Genomic DNA, 20,736 nt, shown 5'->3' with positions numbered 1-20,736 from the left:
GATGATTTAAAGAAATGAAAGCTATCCCATGCTCTTGGACTGAAAGAATTACTATTGTTAAAATGACCATACTACCCAAAGCAATCTACATATTTAATGTGATCCCTATCAAATTATCCAGGACATTTTTCACAGAACTAGAAAAAATCCTGCAATTTATATGGAATCATTAAAGACCCGGAATTGTCAAAGCAATTCTGAAGAAAAAGAACAAAGCTGGGGGCATACCCCTCCTAGACTTCAGACTCTACTATAAAGCTACAGTAATCAAAACAGCATGGTATCAGCACAAAAACAAACATATGGAACAATGAAATAGAACAGAGAATCCAGAAATAAACCCACAGACTTAGGGTCAATTAATCTTTGACAAAGGAGGGAAGAATATACAATGGAGAAAAGACAGTCTCTTCAGCAAGTAGCGTTGGAAAAACTGGATAGCAGAATGTAAATCAAGGAAGTTAGCACACTCTCTTACACCATACACAAAAATAAACTCAAAATGGCTTGAATACTTAAACATAAGACAGGGCACCATAAATTTCCTAGAAGAGAGCACAGGCAAATAAAAAAATCAGTGATGTTTTCTTAGGTTGGTCTCCCAAGGCAAAAGAAATAAAAGCAAAAACAAACGGGGTCTAATCAAACTTATAAGCTTTTGCACAGGAAAGGAAACCATAAACAAAATGAACATACAACCTACAGAATGGGAGAAAATATTTGCAAACAATGCAACTGACAAGGGCTTAATTTCCAAAATATACAGCTTATACAACTCAATTTAAAAAAAAACTCAATCAAAAGATGAGAAGAACAGACACTTCTCCAAAGGTGTACAGATGGCCAATAGGCACATGGAAAGATGCTCAACATCATTAATTATCAGAGAAATGCAAATCAAAACTGCAATGAGTTATCATCTCACACCAGTCAGAATGGCCATGATTAAAAAGTCCACAAACAATAAATTCTGGAGAGGCTATGGAGAAAAGGGAACCATCCTACACTGTTGGTGGGAACGTAGTTTGGTGCAGCCATTATGGAAAATACTATGGAGGTTCCTTAAAAAATTAAAAATAGAGTTACCATATGATCCAGCAATCCCACTCCTGGGCATATATGCAAAACAGACAAAAATTAATTCGAAAAGATACACACACTCCAGTGTTCACAGCAGCACTATTTATAATTGTCAAGACATGGAAACAACCTAAATGTCCACTGACAGATGAATGGATAAAGAAGATGTGTGTGTGTGTGTAGGTTGGAATATTATATCCATTATATATATATTGGAGTATTTTATTTGTACACACACACACACTGGAATATTACTCAGCCACAAAAATGAAACAATGCCATTTGCAGCAACATGGATGGAACTAGAGATTATCATACTAAGGAAGTCAGACAGAAAGACAAATAAATGGAATCACTTATATGTGGAACCTAAAATGATACAAATGAACTTATTTAGAAAACAAAAACATACTCATAGAAAACAAACTTGTAGTTACCAAAAGGGAAAGGCAGAGAGAGGGATAAATTAGGAGTTTATGACTAGCAAGTACAAACTACTATACATAAAATAAACAACCAGGACCTACTGCATAGCACAGGGAACTATATTCAACATTTTGTAATAAACCATAAGGGAAAAGAATATGCAAAAGAATATATATATAACTGAATCACTTTGCTGTACACCAGAAACACTACATTGTAAGTCAACTATACTTCAACTAAAGAAAAGATAAAGGCTGGTCATTTCTTCTTTCATGGGTGCCAAGAATCCCTGTTTTCCTAACTGGAGGCAGCAGCACCAGGTACCAGCGACGCAGGCTGTGCACAGGCCTCTAGGAAAGCCCAAACTGTACTTCTCTTCTCACTGAATCAAGACAAGAAGATGGCAGATCAGCCACAGAGTTCAAAGGGACTGTGGGAGGTCGCCAAGGCAATGCACCTCATTTCAAACATTTGTATTTTCTACAAGAGATACTGATCCAACCTCCTTTTAGAGGATTTTCTGGTGGTGTACTTTACAGAGCTTTCAAAGAGGTCTATTCACATGGAATTTTAATGAAAGATGAAAATGCACAGAAAGAAGGTAAATATACCAAGTCTTCACTGACTAATCAGGGAGGCAAGAAATCCAGTAAGCACCCACTTCATTTTGTGAAGGCTTTTCAGGTATCAAATGTGAGCGCAGAGCTTCAGTCTGATCCCAGGCAGCCACAGTTCCACCCTCCCCACCTTCTCTTCAGTGTTGTAATCACCATCTTCTCCTGCCTGAGGGCCAAGACACCCAATCCAGACATCACTGCTCAAGTTAAAAAGTACTTGGTCTCAGGCAATTTGGTTTCTATGACCTAACTGCATGCTTTGTTGGGTTTCTGGGTGGTGATCACTCCCACATTTGTATGTTAAAATTTTGTAATATTTATTTATATAAACAGAATTCTCTTCTTCAGACCCATTTCCCTGGTAAAATGCTTAGGAAAAACTTTATTTTGTGGTTCCCTTTTGTTTCTAGTTGCTTTTTACTAAACCTCGCTCTTTGTGGAATCTGAGGCTTCCCAGAGTCCTCCAATCCCCACCAGTTCAGTGCTAGCTTCACAGGACAGACTCATTTGTAATGAGGACCTCTACATACCTAAACAGCTACATAGTCATGGGTAATGCCCTCAAATTACCTTGACCGTTGCAGCACCTTGATCTGCTGAAAGCTAAAAGAATATAGGCTATTACATTGTATTTTGTTCACAATTTCCCAAATTAAGATTATCATCCTATGATTATTCTAAGAGGAACAATATTTAGTTATACAGAGATGTTATATTTCTGAAACCTAAAATAAAATGTAACTTTTGAATCTTCAATTTAAAGCCAGTCCTGTATTTACCCTTGGGTTTATATTGTTTTTAAGCATCATACAGAACAGAGATCATAATTTCCTGTCTGGAGGTGGACACTTGAAATATTGTTCTTAATAGGAAAAATAATTGAACGATTTTAGGGCTTTTTTTTAGAAAAAGGGATTTTTGGCTTCACCGAGGAAAGTAATACCATCTTTTTCCTTTTCCTTTTAAATTACAAATTATGAACTGCTTGAAACATTTGTATCAAATCAGAAATTGCCACCAAGTCTTTATTTTAGCTGTACAGCACAACCCAAAAATAGTTTCTCATTATCTAACGCAGAATCGACAGGAAGATAATGTCCTTTCGCGATTTCAGGACCCTCTGATCTCAAAGCAGGACTTTCACAAGTGTGAATGAGAGCAAAGAGGTTTATGACCGGGACTGGAAGCACTTCAGCTGGGAGCTGAGTCTAGCGTGACGTTTACGCTCCTAATAGGAATCACTTGTGCCCCATAATCAGTACAGAGAGGGAAGAGAGTGAGGCAGTCCGTGGGGAGGCCGTCACTGAGCCGCCATTCTTACAGTACACCCCGACCACCGCCCGTGTATTGTAAGCGCAGACTGGCACAGATTTTCCGACGGTCAACTGCCGTCCAACTTACAGCACATTTTAACCTACACACGGCTACCCTGAGAACGTTTTCTAGTTAGATATTCCGTGCTGAGTCATAACTATTAATTTTGCCATGTAATATTTTCCTTCGTTTCAGCGCTTAATTATTATATTCAGTTTCGGCAAGTAAATTAAAATAGGATCAAACAATTATGTTTGGTAGCCCTCAGTGACTTTCGAATGATTAAAAAAAACACACCAAACAAGCATTAACGTGGTGATTTTGTACACGGGGAAGCCGGCTACGACACGGGGATTATAAGAGAAAAAGCAGACCGCAGACCGCAAACCAGCCACTTGAAAGGAACTCTTACCTTTGGAACTCAGCTTCAAAGTCACTTTCTGGAGAAAGCTCAGGCCCAGGGTGACTTTTTGATCACTTTCTGGCCCCCCAGCTGACGGGCCAGGACGGCTTTCCTCCGGCTCCCGGCTCCCCGGCCTGCTCCCGTGAGCCTCCGCGGCCCTCGGCGCCTGCGCCCCTCGCTCCACCTGAGCTGCCGGCCACGCCTTTCTAGAGTTCGCGCCTTTAGACTACCACGTGGTCTTGGGTTGAACCCTATGAAATTGCCTTTCTTTAAGGGTCAAAAATGGCTAAATACCAGCAATTTCATAGGGTTCGATCTAAAAGCTGCTCAAATCCATGACTGTTAAATAAATGAACAAATGTAATTAATGTATAGTAACGAGCAGGAAGCCAGCTTTCTAAAGAAGAACCACAGTCTCAGCCTCTTGACACACGGAGAGTTCAAGAGACTTTTCAGAAAGCCCTGGTGCCCAGAGCCAGGCACGGAGACCGTGGGAGAACTTGGAGGAGAACCACAGATGTGATTCGAGATATACCAAGAGATTCCTACGGAGAGGGTGCAAAAGCTTCTTAGATCTTGTGATATTTCAGTCTCAAAGAGGGAAGGGTTATTAGGTCTTTATTTCTGCAACAGAAACTGCAAGCGTTGAGATGAGGAGGGCAGAATGATTATTAGGGGCAGCTGGGAAGTTTCTCCCTCTTTAACAGTAGTTTGATTCCCATCTGTTTCTGATGACTTAGGGGTAAGTCTCACCTGGCAGGGAAATGAGGGTAAATGACCTTTCAAGGGCTTTTCTGGTCACAAGGACTCTGACACAAAGCATGGGTGAATACAGAGCATAAGACCACGTGACAGAACAGTGGGCAAGCAGCCATTCAAACCACTCCTCCGGCATAAGACTGGGCTATTGTTCTGCAGGAATAACTCACATGCCCTGGCCCAGTCTGCACTGCACAGAGCAATGCCCTCTACCTCCATTCCTCTGGCCCTGGCTGGTTTCCAGGCACTGTGGCAGAATGTCTACCAGGACAGTCTGTCTACCAGCAGTCTTCCTGGAATGCCCAGTGGACCAAGGCAGTGGTTCTTAAGACTTCTGAGAGCATTTGAATCACACGGAGTGCCTGGTAAATAACAGACTGTTGGGTGCCACCTGTGGAGTTTGTGATTCAGTAAGTGCTATATAGTTTAGTCCCCCCCCCCAAATTCATGTTGAATCCAGTGCCTTCAGAACGCTGAGAAATAAATTTCTACTAGTATATGGTATGTTTGTTATGACAGCCTAAATAGGCTGAGACAGGGAGTCTGACGTAGGGCCTAAGATTCTGCATTTCTAACAAATTTTCAGATGCTGCTGCTGCCAGTCCAGGGACTCCATTTTGAGAATTTCTGCTCTAAAAATGCAGTTGATCAGTTTGATTGAAGTCACTGTCAGAATCTTTCTTTGGCAGTGACTCAATTTTACTGCATCTTACATTGATTGAGAGTGACGTTAATTTATCAAAACACACTCTTCTCCACTTGACAAGTGATTTCCAAAATCCTTAGTTAGCACTTAGCTGCAGCTCTTGGTCTTCAGAGCAATTAACAAGTATTATTTAATTCATCCATGGTGCTTCAAGAACTGTGAAAGTATAAAACATTCTGCACATATAATAATGAGTCCAGGTCCTAAAGACAGATTCTAGAGTTACATCTAGAATAGATGTTGACCAGATTGAGCTGATAAGCCCAGAGGTCATGCTGAAGATATGTGTTTTCTCATAAAAGTTCCCCAGGTCACCCTCAACTAGGAGCACATCCACGATATGCAGCAACGCCCCAGAGAGATGTGACAGGTAAACATCAATACGTTTTTGTGTACTGCTTCTGGAAGTGTAAATTGGGACAATTTTTGTAAGGTAATACTTACCTAGCATTTTAAGATGTGTATACTCTTTGACCCAGACATTCTACACTTAGTGGATCATTCTAAAGGCTTAATTAGACCAGCTGCAGAAGATTTAGGTATAGGGATAGTATTTGTTATAAGTAGAAAAAATTGGAAATGACTTAATGACCAACAAAGGGAACTGGTGAAGTAAATTTGGTTTGGTTCAGTTATGGATTGAAATATTCAACTACCACAAATAATATTAGGGATGAATATTTACTGGAATAAAAATGTGTCATTGTATTTAAAAACAGATTATTAAACAGTAGGCTCAGAATATTTCCTCTTTTTTTGGTAGAAAAGTGATGCCTGTGAATGCAGAAATCATCAGTCTGGAGGATTACATACAAACAAGGTGTAAACAGAGGGATATTTACTATCTCTGGGTAGTAAAATGACAGTTGTTGTCATTTCTCTTTTCTGTATCTCTGCTCTGAAGTTGAATAACAATGAATATGTATTGCTTTTGTAAGAAGAAAATGTAAAGTTTAAAAAAATTTGTTTTTAGTTAAAAAAGCCAATTGTAAATGTGTGAAAAAAACACATGGACTTTTTCAATCCATCACTTGTAAGTACAGCTTCCGAGTATGTGTGCATGTGTGCATTAGTGTCATCTTGAATCTATAAAGGGACCCAATGATAAGCCCCTTCCTCCAGTGCCTCCTTTGCTCACCACGGTGAATAAGAGCACAGGATCCCTGTCTCTTGTTTGGATTCCTGTCTTATCTCTGAACCTGCCAAACTATGTGGCTAGGTATTTTAACCTCTCTATGTCTTAGTTACTTTAGCTGTAAAATGGGTATGTTAATATAGCATCTACTTTGTGGAGCTGTTGGAAGATTACATAATTCAGAGCCCAGCATCAACAGGTTTTAGCTATTACTGTTATTCTGAGGATGAATGCTTTCAATCAGCTTTCCAAAGCACAGCACCCCACAGGCAAAGGAGGGCAGAAATAAAATCAAAACGTGTGAGCATAACTGAATAATCTCTGGGCTGTATGCTAGGATGGCATGAAACAGTGGTTGCAACAATGAACATTCAGCAGAGCAATATATCTGGACCAGTGACAACTGACTCACCGCATTTAGAAACAGAGCTTAAGACAAGTGGAAATTAAAGACAGAAGAGGCGCATGAACTCTTGCAGTGATGTGGAACAGTGAGGGTGTCACATGGATAAAAGCCAGTAACAAGAGCAATAAAAACAAAAATGAAAAATAAAAAGAACTGGAGTAGGAAGATGATATGGGATAAGGTGGTTGGGATGGTTTAGTCTTTCATTGGGTAGACCCCTAGGAAAATCCTCACAAAGCTAGAAGTACACATGAGCAAAGCTCAGCCATAGAGGTTAGCAGTGCAGTGGTTTCTTGGTGTGTATTGCTATTTTAAGACATACACACAAACACACACACCACATTTGTGGCCTTAGACCTGTATTTAGCTTGTGCAGTACTTTCAGAGAGTGAAAGATAAATATTTGATTGTTTCCTGAAACTTGGGCATCAGGAACTGTTAAAAAAAAAACAGTTGTTTATAAGTTTTCCCCCAGCCTGGTTCCTAAGAAATAGTCCCTGAAATTATTTCTGAAAATGACACTTCCTCACAGAAAGGATTTGTATGAGGACTGAAAGACTAAATGTGACTTCAGTTTGAGTCTCTCCTAAGGGGAGAGAGGCCTCTTAATTTAACATTTCCATCTGATCCTAAAATTTTTTTTCAAGCTTTTCAATTCATTCTCCATCATTAATTTCTTTCCCTACAAGCATAGAAAAAAGATGGTCTTCATACTTCAACCAAGGCACAATTATTTGGAAATCTATAATTTTGAAAATTCAAATTTAGAATTGCTTCCAGATGGAAGGTTTAAAAATCATATCAGTTAAAGAGAGCAGACTCAACAAGAAGTCTGATTGATGGTGAAATTGTCTGAGCCCTTTGGGAAAAAGAGATTCCAAAACCTAAATATACTAGAAGATTTGCTTATTCCTGACTTAAAAATAACTTTTAAATATTTCCTTTCTTGCAACAAGAAGGTAGATTTCTACCTTATTATAGTTGAAAACAGATTATTTCTTTTTCTTTTTTGTTCAGTGGTATTTCCTCGAGCACAAACACCTATGAATAATTCTACTCGTCAAGGATAGATAGGGAAAGTCAGCTTTTAGAGTATTAAATTGAATATAATGGCCTATCTCTTAGTAGCAGATGTTTCCTGATGGTATATTTAATTAGGGAAGTGAGAGAGTGCTGTGTATTAGTGATAAATATACCCTGGGGCAAAATTCAGGGCTGGGGTTTGGGGTATGTGGAAGTCCAGGGAGGCAGAATGGAAGAGTAGAACCTCGCTTGGCCAGAACAAATCCCTCATTTCACCAAACACTCACTGTACGTCTTCAAATCTTTGAAGTGAGAGCTACTCATATCAAAGAGAACTGAAGGGCCAAAGCAATCAATTTATTGCTTTGTAAAGTTTAGTTCTGTGGACACATTATTTAAAAGAGGCAACTCCCAATCGATTTAAGAACAAATTACCTCCCCCAAATATAAAACTGCAAAACTACATACGCCATCATATCTACAGTGTCCCTTCACTTTCTCTCCCTTTTGGCAACGGCCTTTAAAAGTTGGAAAGAAGAATGCAGGGTTCCTGAGTCTTTGAATATTCTTTTAAAAAAAATTTAGGGGAGGATGGAAATAGGTTTATTTATTTATTTAATTTTTAACGGAGGTACTGGAGATTGAACCCCAAACCTCGTGCATGCTAAGCACGTGCTCTACCACTGAGCTATACTCTCCCCCTTGAATACACTCTGATCTATTATACATTGAAAACCAAGGTAAGGACCGGGGCACTGGCATTGCAGGTAGGGAAAAACAAATTAAATAATCCAAAACAAATCTATTCATCAGTTTACTTGTTTTCAAACATTTGGAGTAAGAGGTCAACATGTTTTAAGATTTTTACTGAACTAGACCCTTCACAGGCACTCCTTTCCATGGAACCATCACAAGTACATTCTAAGGTAGCTATTTTACAGCAGGCTCTGGGAATACAGTGCATGGTTCCTGCCATCTAAGGGACGCGAAGCTCAAGTAACCAGACATTTACACAGCGTGCTGTGAGGTGTGATGAAGCCAAGGGGAAAACGCGAAGGGAGCACCTTGTGCAGGATCCCAGAGCTGGTGCTTCCCCTCAGGAATCTTTTCAGAAATGAAGATTCTGTCCCTGAGCACAAATTTAGCTGGAAAACCCAAGCAGGAACATAAAGGCATCACTAAATCAATGTATTCATACTAAATAGGTATCTTTCACAATTCCTCACGTTTTACTAATCTATGTTTTGAAATTTTAATTTTAAATAAACATGTCTGTAAAGCTTTCATGGGAAAGGAAATAAGCAGCCAAGTTGTACTTAGTAGGTGCAAAATAATTTGTAGAAATCATTCTCCCTAAAAGTATGCCTCACTATCAAGGCGTAGCTAATCTCGTGGGCTTTTTTTTTTAAAGCAAACTCTAAAAGATAAGGCAAAAATTGGAATTTTACTTAAAAAATGATCAGGGTTTCTTACAAGTTTCAATTGATTCTTTGCCACTAACCACCATTCAGAAGGTAATTTTAGAGGGGCATTATTCAGGGTTTAGATTCAGGGGGAAAAAAATCTTACAATGAAAACCTGCACACAAAGGTTTATAGCAGCTCTACTCATAACTGTCTAAACTTGGAAGCAACCAAGGTGGTTTTCTATAGGTTACTGGATAAACAGACTGTGGTACATCCATACAATGTAATATTACTTAGTGATAAAAAGAAATGAGCTATCAAGCCACAAAAGGCATGAAAGGGAAACTTACATGAATATTGCTAAAGTGAAAGAAGCTAGTCTGAAAAGGCTTCATATGGTATGATTCCAACTATATGAAATTCTGGAAAAGATAAAACTATGTAACAGTAAAAAGGTCAGTGGTTGCCGGGAGTTAGGGGGGCAAGGGAGAGGAGAGATGAACAGGTGGAGCAGGGGGGATTTTTTTAGGGCATGAAACTATTCTGTGTGGTATTGTAATGGTGGATGCTGGACATTATGCATTTGTCAAAACCCAAAGCATCGTATAACACAAAAAATGGACCTTAGTTAGTAACAATCTATCAGTGTTGGTTCAATTGTTACAAAGGTAGGGCACTAATGCAAGAGGTTAGTAACAGGAAATTGGGAGGGTAATGGTGATGGAGGGACCTCTCCGTGTTTTATGCTCAATATTCCTGTGAACCTAAAACTTCCTTTAAAACAAACTCTATTAATTAAAAAAATCTTAAGACAGTTTGAAGAGGAAAGAGACTGGTTAATCTGAACAAAGAGAGAAATGATTCCATATTGTAGAATGGTAGGAATGACTATCATCTCACGCATGTTAGTTTATTAGGGTGCATTTTTTTGTGCTGTCTTAGTTTTTAATTTTTTAAATATATTTTTATTGAAGTACTGTCAGTTTATAATGTGTCAATTTCTGGTGTACAGCACAATACTTCAGTCGTATAGGAACATACATATATTCATTTTCATATTCTTTTTAACCATGAGTTACTACAAGATATTGAATATAGTTCCCTGTGCTATACAGTATAAACTTGTTGTTTATTATGGTGTATTTTTAATTGAAATAATAGGTGTATATAAAACACCAGGAGATTAGTGTGGGATTATCTCAATTTCAGAACTGGAGGGGAACTTAGAGATAAATAAACAGGTTTAGGTAAACTTAAAAATTAATGAAATGTGACTATTAAATACCCCAAACATTTCTGAGAAGGGACAACTGTGTTTGGTTTCTGCTGGGGCAAAGTGAATATGTTAAAGTAAGAGAAAAAAAAATATTTACAGCTGCTAAGGATGCAATAGAAAAATCTCCTGAATCATATGATGTAATTTATATGTAGAATCTAAAAAAAAAAAAAAAAGACACAAATGACCTTATTTACAAAACAGAAACAGACTTACAAACATAAAAAACAAACTGATGGTTACCATGGGGAAAAGGGGGAGAGAAGGGATAAATTGGGAGTTCAAGATTTGCAGATACTAACTACTACATATAAAATAAACAACAAGTTTATATTCTACAGCATAAGAAACTATATTCAGTATCTTGGAGTAACCTATAATGAAAAAGAATATGAAAAGGAATATATTTATGTATATGCATGACTGAAACATTATGTTGTACACCAGAAATTGATACAGCATTGTAAACTGACTATACTTCAGGAAAAAAAAAATCCTCCAAGATTTTAATTTATGTTAACACATTGAAATGTACCCCAAATGACTACATATGTCTGTATCTAAACGGTTTAATTTAGCCAATACTAATCTTACAGACTCTTTGAGGGTTCCTAAAGCTATTTCTTTATCCATCTTTTCAGCTATTTTAAAACTCAGGACAGTAGATGTTTCACTGGCACATGGGAGAGCTGATACAGCCTGGAGATTCGAGTGTGGGTAGTGGAGTGAGACTGCCTAGGTTCAAATCTGGGTTCTGCCGGCTGGGTAACCTTGAGCAAGTTACTTAACCTTCCTTGGCCTTTGTTTCCCCACATGTAAGGGGGGGACAACAGCAATACTTCTCTCATGGTTAAATGCATTAACGTGCATATCACTTGTGCAGTGGCATATGGCTCTCAAATGTTAACTATTATTTGTCCTCAGAAACTGATTTTAGGAGACCATGACTGATGGCAACATGAAGATATCTTTATGATGATACTTCTGTTACTCTGGGGTAATTAAATGTTAACACGTTGGTCTCCTCCACTGGATCGTGAATTCAGTGAAAGAAGCCAAATCATAGTCGTCTTCGTTAATAAAATACATTTAAGGAAATATTTATCAGAGTGAAGAACTACACTGATTTACTTCTTACTGGGAGAGAAATTTTAATTTCAGCTAAAATTCATTCTGTTGAATTAAAAACTTTTGTTTTTTCAATTGAAAAAGTAAACCAGGTAAGGTTTTCATCTACAATACTCTGGCCTAGTATATTACTGTACATCAATGTTAAGGTCATCTGTGACCTACACTATTTCTCCCGTGGAGACATGATGATACTGGGACTTTTGCCTGAAATGCCACCATGTTGAAAACAGAGAAAACAGCTACTTGAGGGTCAAACTGAAAATTAACTGCAAGTTGAGATTCACATCATTTTTAGCTGGTGAAGAGTTCTAATTCACAATTCAATAACCCCAGATAATGGATCAAATTGGCACTTCTGCTTTTGAAAGGCTCTGGTGAACCCAGTGAGTGCAACTTTAGTTACTGTATCAAAGACTGATATTTATTTAATCAGGATGAGAAATAAATGTGACATTTAAGGAGCAATAAAGTTTATTTTCATGTAAACTACCTCAAAAAAACCCACCTAGGGTAGCAAATCAGAAAAATGTCCCAAAGAACAGAAGAATGGTCTCTAAATAGATGGCCTGGCCTTTTCATTTTAAGCAGCAGACAAGTATTTAACTAAATTATTCTCCACTGAGACTATTAAAGTGGTTTTGCTCTTGCTATCCAAATGGAATTTCAGATCCACTTAATTTCAAGAAATTGATTGCAATTCAAATCATAGATCTGGTGTATTTTAAATGGAGCTATGTGCTCTATGCACTATTTATGCTCATTACCACATTGAAGTAGCCAGACTCAGATAATTGAGTTATAGTATTAAGTCAGAGATGCCAAATTAATTTCTTAGACATGTTCATGAATAGCTCTAAAATTATTATGAGGCTTGATGATTGGAAACCTTTACCATTTTCTTATTGTTCAATGGTGATATAATTTAGGTCAGAGAGACATTTGGAATACATTTGGAATGTTTTTATTTTCTGAGAAAATGAGGTTCAGGAGAAGCAGGAGAATGTAGCAGTTAAAAGCTTGGGCTCCAGAGTCAGAAAAACTCAGTCCCAGATTGGCAAATTATTCACCTTGAGAAAGTTATTTAAACTCCCTAAGCCTTAGTTTCTCCATCTGCAAAATGGGGACAATAATTGTACTAATCTCATAGCTTTATGGCAAAGATTAAATGAGCTAAGCACTCAAAGAATTCAGCACAGAAGATTGGTATGTTGTAACTACTCAATAAATGTTAGCAATTACTGTTAAGACTAAAAAGTGACTCCTAAGTAAGTAAGCAGCAACAGAACTAGAACACATATCAGAGTTCCTGGCACATATCAGAGTTTTTTTCAACTAAACACAGTACCTGAGATAAAGATGCACTTGTACTTAGTATAACTACATCACACAGAAAGGTAACTGTTTCAATCTTTCTGCTGTTGAACTGATGAAAAGATTAAGTCAGCGTTTACATATTGAAGTCAATTTCATGAAGACTCACATATATTTAGCTTTCCATGAGCAATAGGACATTACATGTTTACCTTCATAACTGTTCAATTATATGCCTTTAAGTGTTTCCCACTAAAAGCTGCCCATATGAAATAAATGGCAGATAAAGTTAGGGTTCACTCGCTAATGATCTTAAATTTGACTCTGGTTAGCGGCTATATGGAATGAGTCCAATATTTTTAACTTGTATCATCAGCCAGATATTACCATATCCTCTATGCATCTGCTCTGGAGGAAGCAAGAGTAAGAGCCACATCAAAAGGAAAAGCTCATGTGATGGGTCTGCGGTCTGAGTGAGATTCAGTTTGGTTTGGCTAATACAGACTCCTCCGAATCCAGCAGTCACCAATCACAACATTTGGAACTGCCATTTCTGCCAACATTTATGGTCCTTATATGATTCAACTCAGAGCTGACTGTTTTTCTTATATTAAAAATGAGTAATTAAGAAGCCTCATAAAGGAATATTAGCTTTATGTAATATGCTCTCAATATTTCCACATCTGTTAATTTTTAGTTACTGGGCCATCTTTTTAATAAATATTCTCAGACTGTCAAGTGGGTGCTTAAAACATTTTCTTCTAACATACTAAAGATCATTTTTTGCCTAATCTGGAGCATTCTCCAGTGTATATAAAATTAACTTTAAATCTTTAAAAAGAAAAGTGTAACATGGTATAAATATATCAAACAGACATCAGCTCAAACTACAGTGACGTAAGCTCAAGTATAAACATGAACAGAACCCAAACACCTTTTTATGTGACACCAATGTGATTCAGCCGACCAACAGAGGAAGAAAATAGTAATTTGAAAAGTGGCAATTTGTATCCATACCCAGTATTTAGTATTTCAGTAACTAGAAATAAAATCGTTTGGCAAACTTACCCGCATTTTTGCACAAGCATCTTGGGTGGATTCTGTCCCCCTGAGCTCTTTTATCAGCATAGAACCTAAATACTGAAATACAAAAAATTTCAATGATTTATGAAAAACAGAACATAAATCTGAGCAGCAATTTAAAAACAAATTGTAGAAGCACTACTGGCCAGGTTTTCTGGCTGTAGGTTGCTGTATAATTTTCAAACACTAACAATAACTAATCCTAACATATAAACGCATGTATATAGAGAGAATGCAGCAGAATTAACTGCAGTTCTGAAAGCTGTAAATTGCTCTTTATAATAAAACTGCAGCAGTTTCTAAAGATGCCATCTTTCAAATCATATTTAACTGCAAAATGGGGGCATCTAAAAATGTTTTCCCTTTTTTTTTTTTGAGGCAGCAATGTCTGCAAAAATAAATCACATCACTATCTATGTAATTACAGGGTTGTATGAGACAGCTGAGAAGCTAAGCAACATGCACCCTATTTGGACTCAATTGGCTGCATAGGTAATTAACATGAGGCTGTTCTTAGGCGGAGATGCAGTTTTGGACCTTTTTCATTCACAGCTGTGTGCCCTGTGGTTGATCCACCTGAGATCAGGCTGGGAGCGTGCGTGGCAGGGGAACGTCATTCTCAGTTGTTCCACAGCAGAGAGAGCTGAGGCTCTGGTGCAAACTGACACTAGAGGGGCTGAACGGGGCAGGAGAAGGATGAGAATGTCTCTTCCCAGGAATGACCAACCACTTTGTCGTTAGGTGATCAACTCCAATATTGCCATGGTGCAGGCTGCCACGCACGCTCCCAGTACTGGCTGGGGCAAATAGTTTTTAGCAAGATATCTATTTTGCCTTTCTACCAATTGACTCCCTGTCAACATTTTGAAGCTTCAGTAGGTTGTCTGTCACTTTTCCCTGATTTCCTTCAAAAAGAGAAAAATAAAAAGAGCTGTATATGTGTTTGTTTTTTTTTTAAAGAGTGCATTAAAATAATTTTTTCCCTGATATGACTGAGGAGACCCTGGCACTCTGCAAAAACTGGGTTGGGATGACTTGAAGAGGATGTGCAAGGGCAGAATAGCAGAGGTTTGGTCAAAGGCTTCCAAGAAAGGCTGCCCAGAAAGGCTCAGGGATTTGGCATTTGAGCCTCAGAGGAAGAAGAAGGCATTTCAATCCTGCAGTTTTGGGATTGAAATAACTCCAATGCTTCAATAAGTCAGCAGTAAAAGAGGCACAGACAGCACAAAATGGAAAAAAAAGCCCAAATTGCTGTGAGATAACCAGAACATCCACATCTTCATCAAATTACAGAAAATGATCATGGTGAAATCCTTATCTTTTAATGTATGAGGAAATTTTGTCCTAATTGAAACATTTATTTTTGAGAGACAGTTTTGATGCTTTGCTGAAGGTTCACTTTTTCCACTGTAGTCATGACAACCATCTGCCCCCAAACCTACGGTATCTTTCAAACATTTATCTGTTCATATTACATAATTCTCAGCTAAGTCTGATTCCCTCTCCTATGGAAAAAAAAAAGTCCAGTAATATAATCCAAATGATGACAATGAAAAGAATCTGGTATTTACATAGAGTGGTAGACCCAACGTTTTGAGATCATTGGCAAGTGAGTGGAAATATCTGTATGTGCTATTTTATACTCATTTCCACTTAAGATAGCAGTTATATAGTTGTTACAACTATATAACAAGAAAGCAAAACAGACCTTAAGCTTACAAGATTGAAAGGGTTATAAAGCTCTATTTATTTGGACTTTGTGGCTACTTTAAGAAAAAGAGAAGAGAGAACATGTTAGGAATTTTAGTAATGGACACTTGGGGATACCTTCAATGTAACACAGGCCAGAAGTGTACCCTCTGTTCCCACTGGTACCCAAGTAGTGAATTCTGGGTAACTTACAAAAGCTTTGTAATCACACGACTGGAAGATGAGCTTTTCCGGGTGGTGCTGCCAGTACTGCACTGGAGTCGAGGCTGTGGCTTCATTTGGAGGTCGCAAAGTAATGGAAGGTTCTCCCCAGTCTCCTGTCTGAAAATCACATTTATTCTAGAGGTAACATGAGCAGTAGGCCAACTTCATCCCCTATAGCTGGCCTGAGTTCATCTTATCCCCGCGTGCTATAAACATGCAAATGCATCTGGGTATATTGTATGTCTATTATGGTTTTACATGTCTTAGTATCATATTTCCCGAAGCTGAATTAATTTCTGAGGTATGAAAGAAGCTGAACTATTTTATTTTTAGAATGCTACTCTAAGTAATTTAAAAATAAAACATGAAGATACTCATAAATGATTTACTAAGTCATAATTTTCTGTTACAACAGAAAAGAATATACAGCCTTTGAAAGACTCTTCTGTTTTTAAACTTGACTGAAATTTTTACTCTGAATTTGCTTTTGCATTCAGATACATGGTGCCATAAATTTCAGTTCCTGGATATGACATGTACCATGTAATTTGAGTAATTTTATATCTCCAGAGAAAAAGTATGTACGGTAGGTGTGATACAAAACAAAATTTTAGAAGAAAAATGTAATGGATGACATCTAGTTTCTCTCATCTGAATACATTTTGTATCAATATAATGCCACTGTGATTGTACTGGATGTAATCAGCTACGTTCCTCAGAAAACCTAAAGGATGAACAAAGCCTAAATATTTAAATACCAGATTCTGTATGTGCCTGTGCATGTGCTTGAAGTCCTTGATCACAAACACAAGCCCATGCACACACGATGGTACATCATATAGCACGTACACCCGTGGAGACAGACCTAAGACAGAAGGACATCCGTCATTCTAGTTATCATTTCCATGAAGTTAACCCTGACAGGTTATAACAGTTTAGTATGAAAGTCTAAATTTAAAGTAAAGTCCTGTGTTGGCAGGTCTTTTCCGGGCTCTAGTCTGATTTAGATATTACATATGGGAGATTTTTCACTCTTTTCCCTGGTGGAGATTCTGATTTTTCAAAATTCAGTTCTTTGTTCTCAAATGTTAACTAAGACTAGACAACAGGCAGATTTCCAAAGCCACTCTCTTCTAACCTTTATTTCGTTGGTCATCTAGAATTACGAGAAATTACCTTTCTCAGGAATGTAAAGAGGTCCCATGAGCTCCCAAATCAAATAAAACCCTGGCTAGAGACCAAGTTCCATAGAAGTACTGGCAAATGGGGTGACACTAGGATTTTTTTAAGGAGGATTTCACGAAGTCTGTGATAACAATGCAAAATTTTGGATGTAGGCGTATGTTTAGGGGGACAAAAGAAGTCTGTAGCTTTCATTAAGTTCTTTGAAAGGCTCTAGAAACCTCAAAAGGTTAAAAGCCATGAGTCTTCAGGAACAGCTTAGCTGGGAGGCATGTCTGGGGCAGAGGACTAGCATTCCCATTCTTCTCTGTGGTGGCGGGACTTAACATTAGGAAGAATATGAAGTGACTGTCAATACTGGAAAGGGTTAGGCATAAGCTTTGCCTCCTGGAAATTTCTAACTGGCCTGAATAAACAAAAAAGTTCTAAAGCCCGTCAGCAACGTACAGCACTTTCCCTAGACGTGGGACAGCCTGAAGCTTTTCTCCTTAAGATGGGTCGCTTCCAACCACAGGAAGAGCAAAGTCAGCCTCCTCTTATCTCCTTGGTGTCTCATCAGAGTGTGTGACCAGTCAGAACCCCTCTGACTCCTGTCTCACACTCTATTCTGAGCTACTCTGCCTGTTAGTTTTGTTCTAGTTGCTGATTTACCTGCGTGCCGCTTGGTTCTCCTTTCTCCCATCTGCTGATACTGCCAAGACTTTATCTGGAATATTTACTTTAGCATTTTTAGACAAAAATCCTATGTTTTCTGATCCATCCCTGACTCATTATTGAGTTTTCTCTTTATATTTATCTGAACTTTTATTTTGTAGAAGCAATAACTGACTGCAATGAATTAATCAGGATTATGTTTCCCCTGACTTCCTAATTTGGTTTGTTCTTTTCCTTCTCTCTCAAATGTGTGGCTCTTTATTATTTCTCGGTCTTTATTTCAGCTGGCTGTGATCTGCTCCCCACAAAAACTAGCATAAAATAAAAAAGGCAGAATATGTGGATTTCAGTATTATTTTGAAGCTGAGTGTAATAACCTTTAAATGATAGCAGTTAAAACCCTGGAAACATGCAGCTGTGAGTTCTTAATTAAAAGCTCTCCCCACATCTAGCAAATCATCCTCTAATCTCTCCCATTAACCTGCTGCCCCCTCCCTGGATAAAGCAACAACAACCACATAGCAAACAGGTGTTGTACACTTAAGTCACAGGTAACACTGTTAACACAACAACAGGAGTTTGCACGCAACTTCGTGGAATGATACAAAAGGAACTGGTTGACCTCAAAAGGTCCTTCAATCCAGTGTCTGCTGATATGACAACTCAAACCAAGCATCCAATCTTCCTGATAGCCCTGTGATTGTTCAGCTGAGGTACACGATGGCCAAGCTCAACAGGCACTTTTCCAAAAAGCCTGAACAGACATGGCAGGAGCTGGGAGTACCACGGGTTGTATGGCAAGGGTTGGGAATAGGAATGGGGGTGGGGATAGGTGAGGTAAAGCTGAGGTTACCAGGACATTTCAGGTGTTCATACATTAAGCATGCAAATCATATGCAAACTCATTCTCTAACTGCTGACTTAACTCAGGCACTTTTATAATTAAATTTCAATATGAGTTCCACATACACTTAAAGCAGAATGCTGATCCAAATATTTACATCATCCACATAAGTTGTAGCAGCCATTTTGGGAGAAACAAGCCCCAGCACATACCACCCCAGTCTGGAAACCACCCCACTCTCTTATTTGATAACCACTTGAAGAAATGGGTGGTGCATCCATTTAATCTGTTTGGGCAGCGCCATCATCTGCTCTCCTATGACTCCACTTTGTCCAGAAATCACAAACCACCTGCTCTGAGTCCCGAGTGATCCGACAGGCCTCCCCTATGTGCAATGGGGGGAGATAATTATAGGGGAGAGAAACAGAATCCGCACTTTATTTTCTTTGTGGCCCTGAAACACTGCTCTAATCCAAATATTTTGTAACTTCCCTACAGGGACTGAATCTACCTTTCTGGAAATAGAAACTGAATTTTGTCATACTTAGTGCTATTTCCAGAAATCCATTTTCCAACAGAGGGAAAAGTGTTCTTAAAATTGAATTTATAAGAAAATAATTTTATTTCTTACTGTAAATTCGTCAACTTATTATTATTTTTTTAACCTTAGATCTAACAGTATTTAGAAGACTCACCTTGAAGGTGTTGATTTTTCTCTTTGGAATTAATTTAGTAGGAATGGATGGATTTGACATCACACTACTGTAAAGGGCAGATGTGGCCCTGGCCTTTGGGTGGGATTCAGCATCACCTGGTCGACCAACAGTAAAAATAAGAGTTCAGAGAACAAGGGTGCCTTAGGTCACAGTTCTTCGGAGGATGAATTACAGCAGGAATGAGCGATGGAGGAACTAGACAGAGTGGTGGCTATATGGAGTAGCAGCAGAGACCAAAGAGCAAATAAGGTGTTTTGCCTCACATATAAAATAATTTCAAGTTATGAAGCCTGGTACTAGGTCTTGTTAAATATACATTCATATATAGATAGTATTTCTTTGGGTAAATTTAAGAAATTAATAATTTCCCACTTAAAAAATGCTTATTCAATATTAAATAAAAACCAAATAGATCTAAAAAGCCTTTGCCTGAAATAGTTTATAATCAAACCTTATCTTTACTGAAAAGTAGATCTAAACATGGGTAATGATGAGGCAATAATATGGCAATAATATTTAATCAGAATAACAAAATAAAATCAAAAAAGTTTGGAGTAAAATACTGTCATATTGTAGGCTATTATCGACTGGCAGTACCCTTTAAAAGGCTTAAGTAATTGTAGAAGAGAAATTAAAATGATCCAAGGCACTCTTACCAAATATTTTCAGGGTATTTTTTAAGGGCTTAAAATACTTAGAGAAAAAGCATTCCTTTAGTTTCATGTACTGCATGATCTTAAAAGTTCAAGAATTTGGTCATGGCTTAAAACCTCGTCGACTTGGTTGGTATGTATCTATGTATTTCCTTTAGTATATATCAATTAGACAGAGGAAAATATACATTATTAACTATCCCTTCAAACTCAAATAAACATTAACGTTCTAATATAAAGGAAAACATAATTTGAGATTAGAGTTTTACACAGAGAATTGATTCTGCTTAATAGGTATTTACCAACTGCCAACTAGAAATTGATAGCCTGATTGAGTTTGAAGGATTATAATTGGGTCATATTTAATATAATGTAATTAAGTTAAATGTCTCATACGAAAGTATAAAACCACTAACTGAATTTAGTTATAACACAAAAAAAAATGTGCAAGAGTCCACAGATAGATTTTTATTGGAAAGCAGATTCCAAAATGGAGCTTTAAAACTTTGCATTATTTCAAGAAATGGTACTGGTTTTAGTTCATGAGCACCAGGTATGTAAGGCAAATTCTAAAACATAGTATCATACAGCTCTCTACTGCCAAAAATGGAAAATGAAGATATTACATATTCTATGTGCTCTGAGAGTACAAAGGGGAGATACTGACTATATTCTTATTTTCTTCTTGAGAAAAAAA

The 20,736-nt window shown here is 37.8% G+C and overlaps 1 protein-coding gene across 7 annotated transcripts in view; it reads right to left on the bottom strand.

Moving 5' to 3' along the window:
• ANKS1B (ankyrin repeat and sterile alpha motif domain containing 1B) overlaps nucleotides 1-20,736 on the bottom strand; it is an 862,484-nt gene that overhangs the window by 41,349 nt on the left and 800,399 nt on the right. For all 7 annotated transcript variants that reach the window (XM_072973193.1, XM_072973192.1, XM_072973191.1 and 4 more), the window contains 2 exons: nucleotides 15,979-16,107; nucleotides 14,062-14,133 (listed from right to left, as the gene is read on the bottom strand). In XM_072973193.1, the coding sequence (XP_072829294.1) occupies nucleotides 14,062-14,133; nucleotides 15,979-16,107 (201 nt within the window). The remainder of the gene's footprint in view (nucleotides 1-14,061; nucleotides 14,134-15,978; nucleotides 16,108-20,736) is intronic.

The sequence above is a fragment of the Vicugna pacos genome, chromosome 12, assembly GCF_048564905.1.
Source record: "Vicugna pacos chromosome 12, VicPac4, whole genome shotgun sequence".
In the NCBI taxonomy this organism is placed as follows: Eukaryota; Metazoa; Chordata; class Mammalia; order Artiodactyla; family Camelidae; genus Vicugna; species Vicugna pacos.
This window is presented reverse-complemented; position numbering and strand designations above follow the sequence as displayed.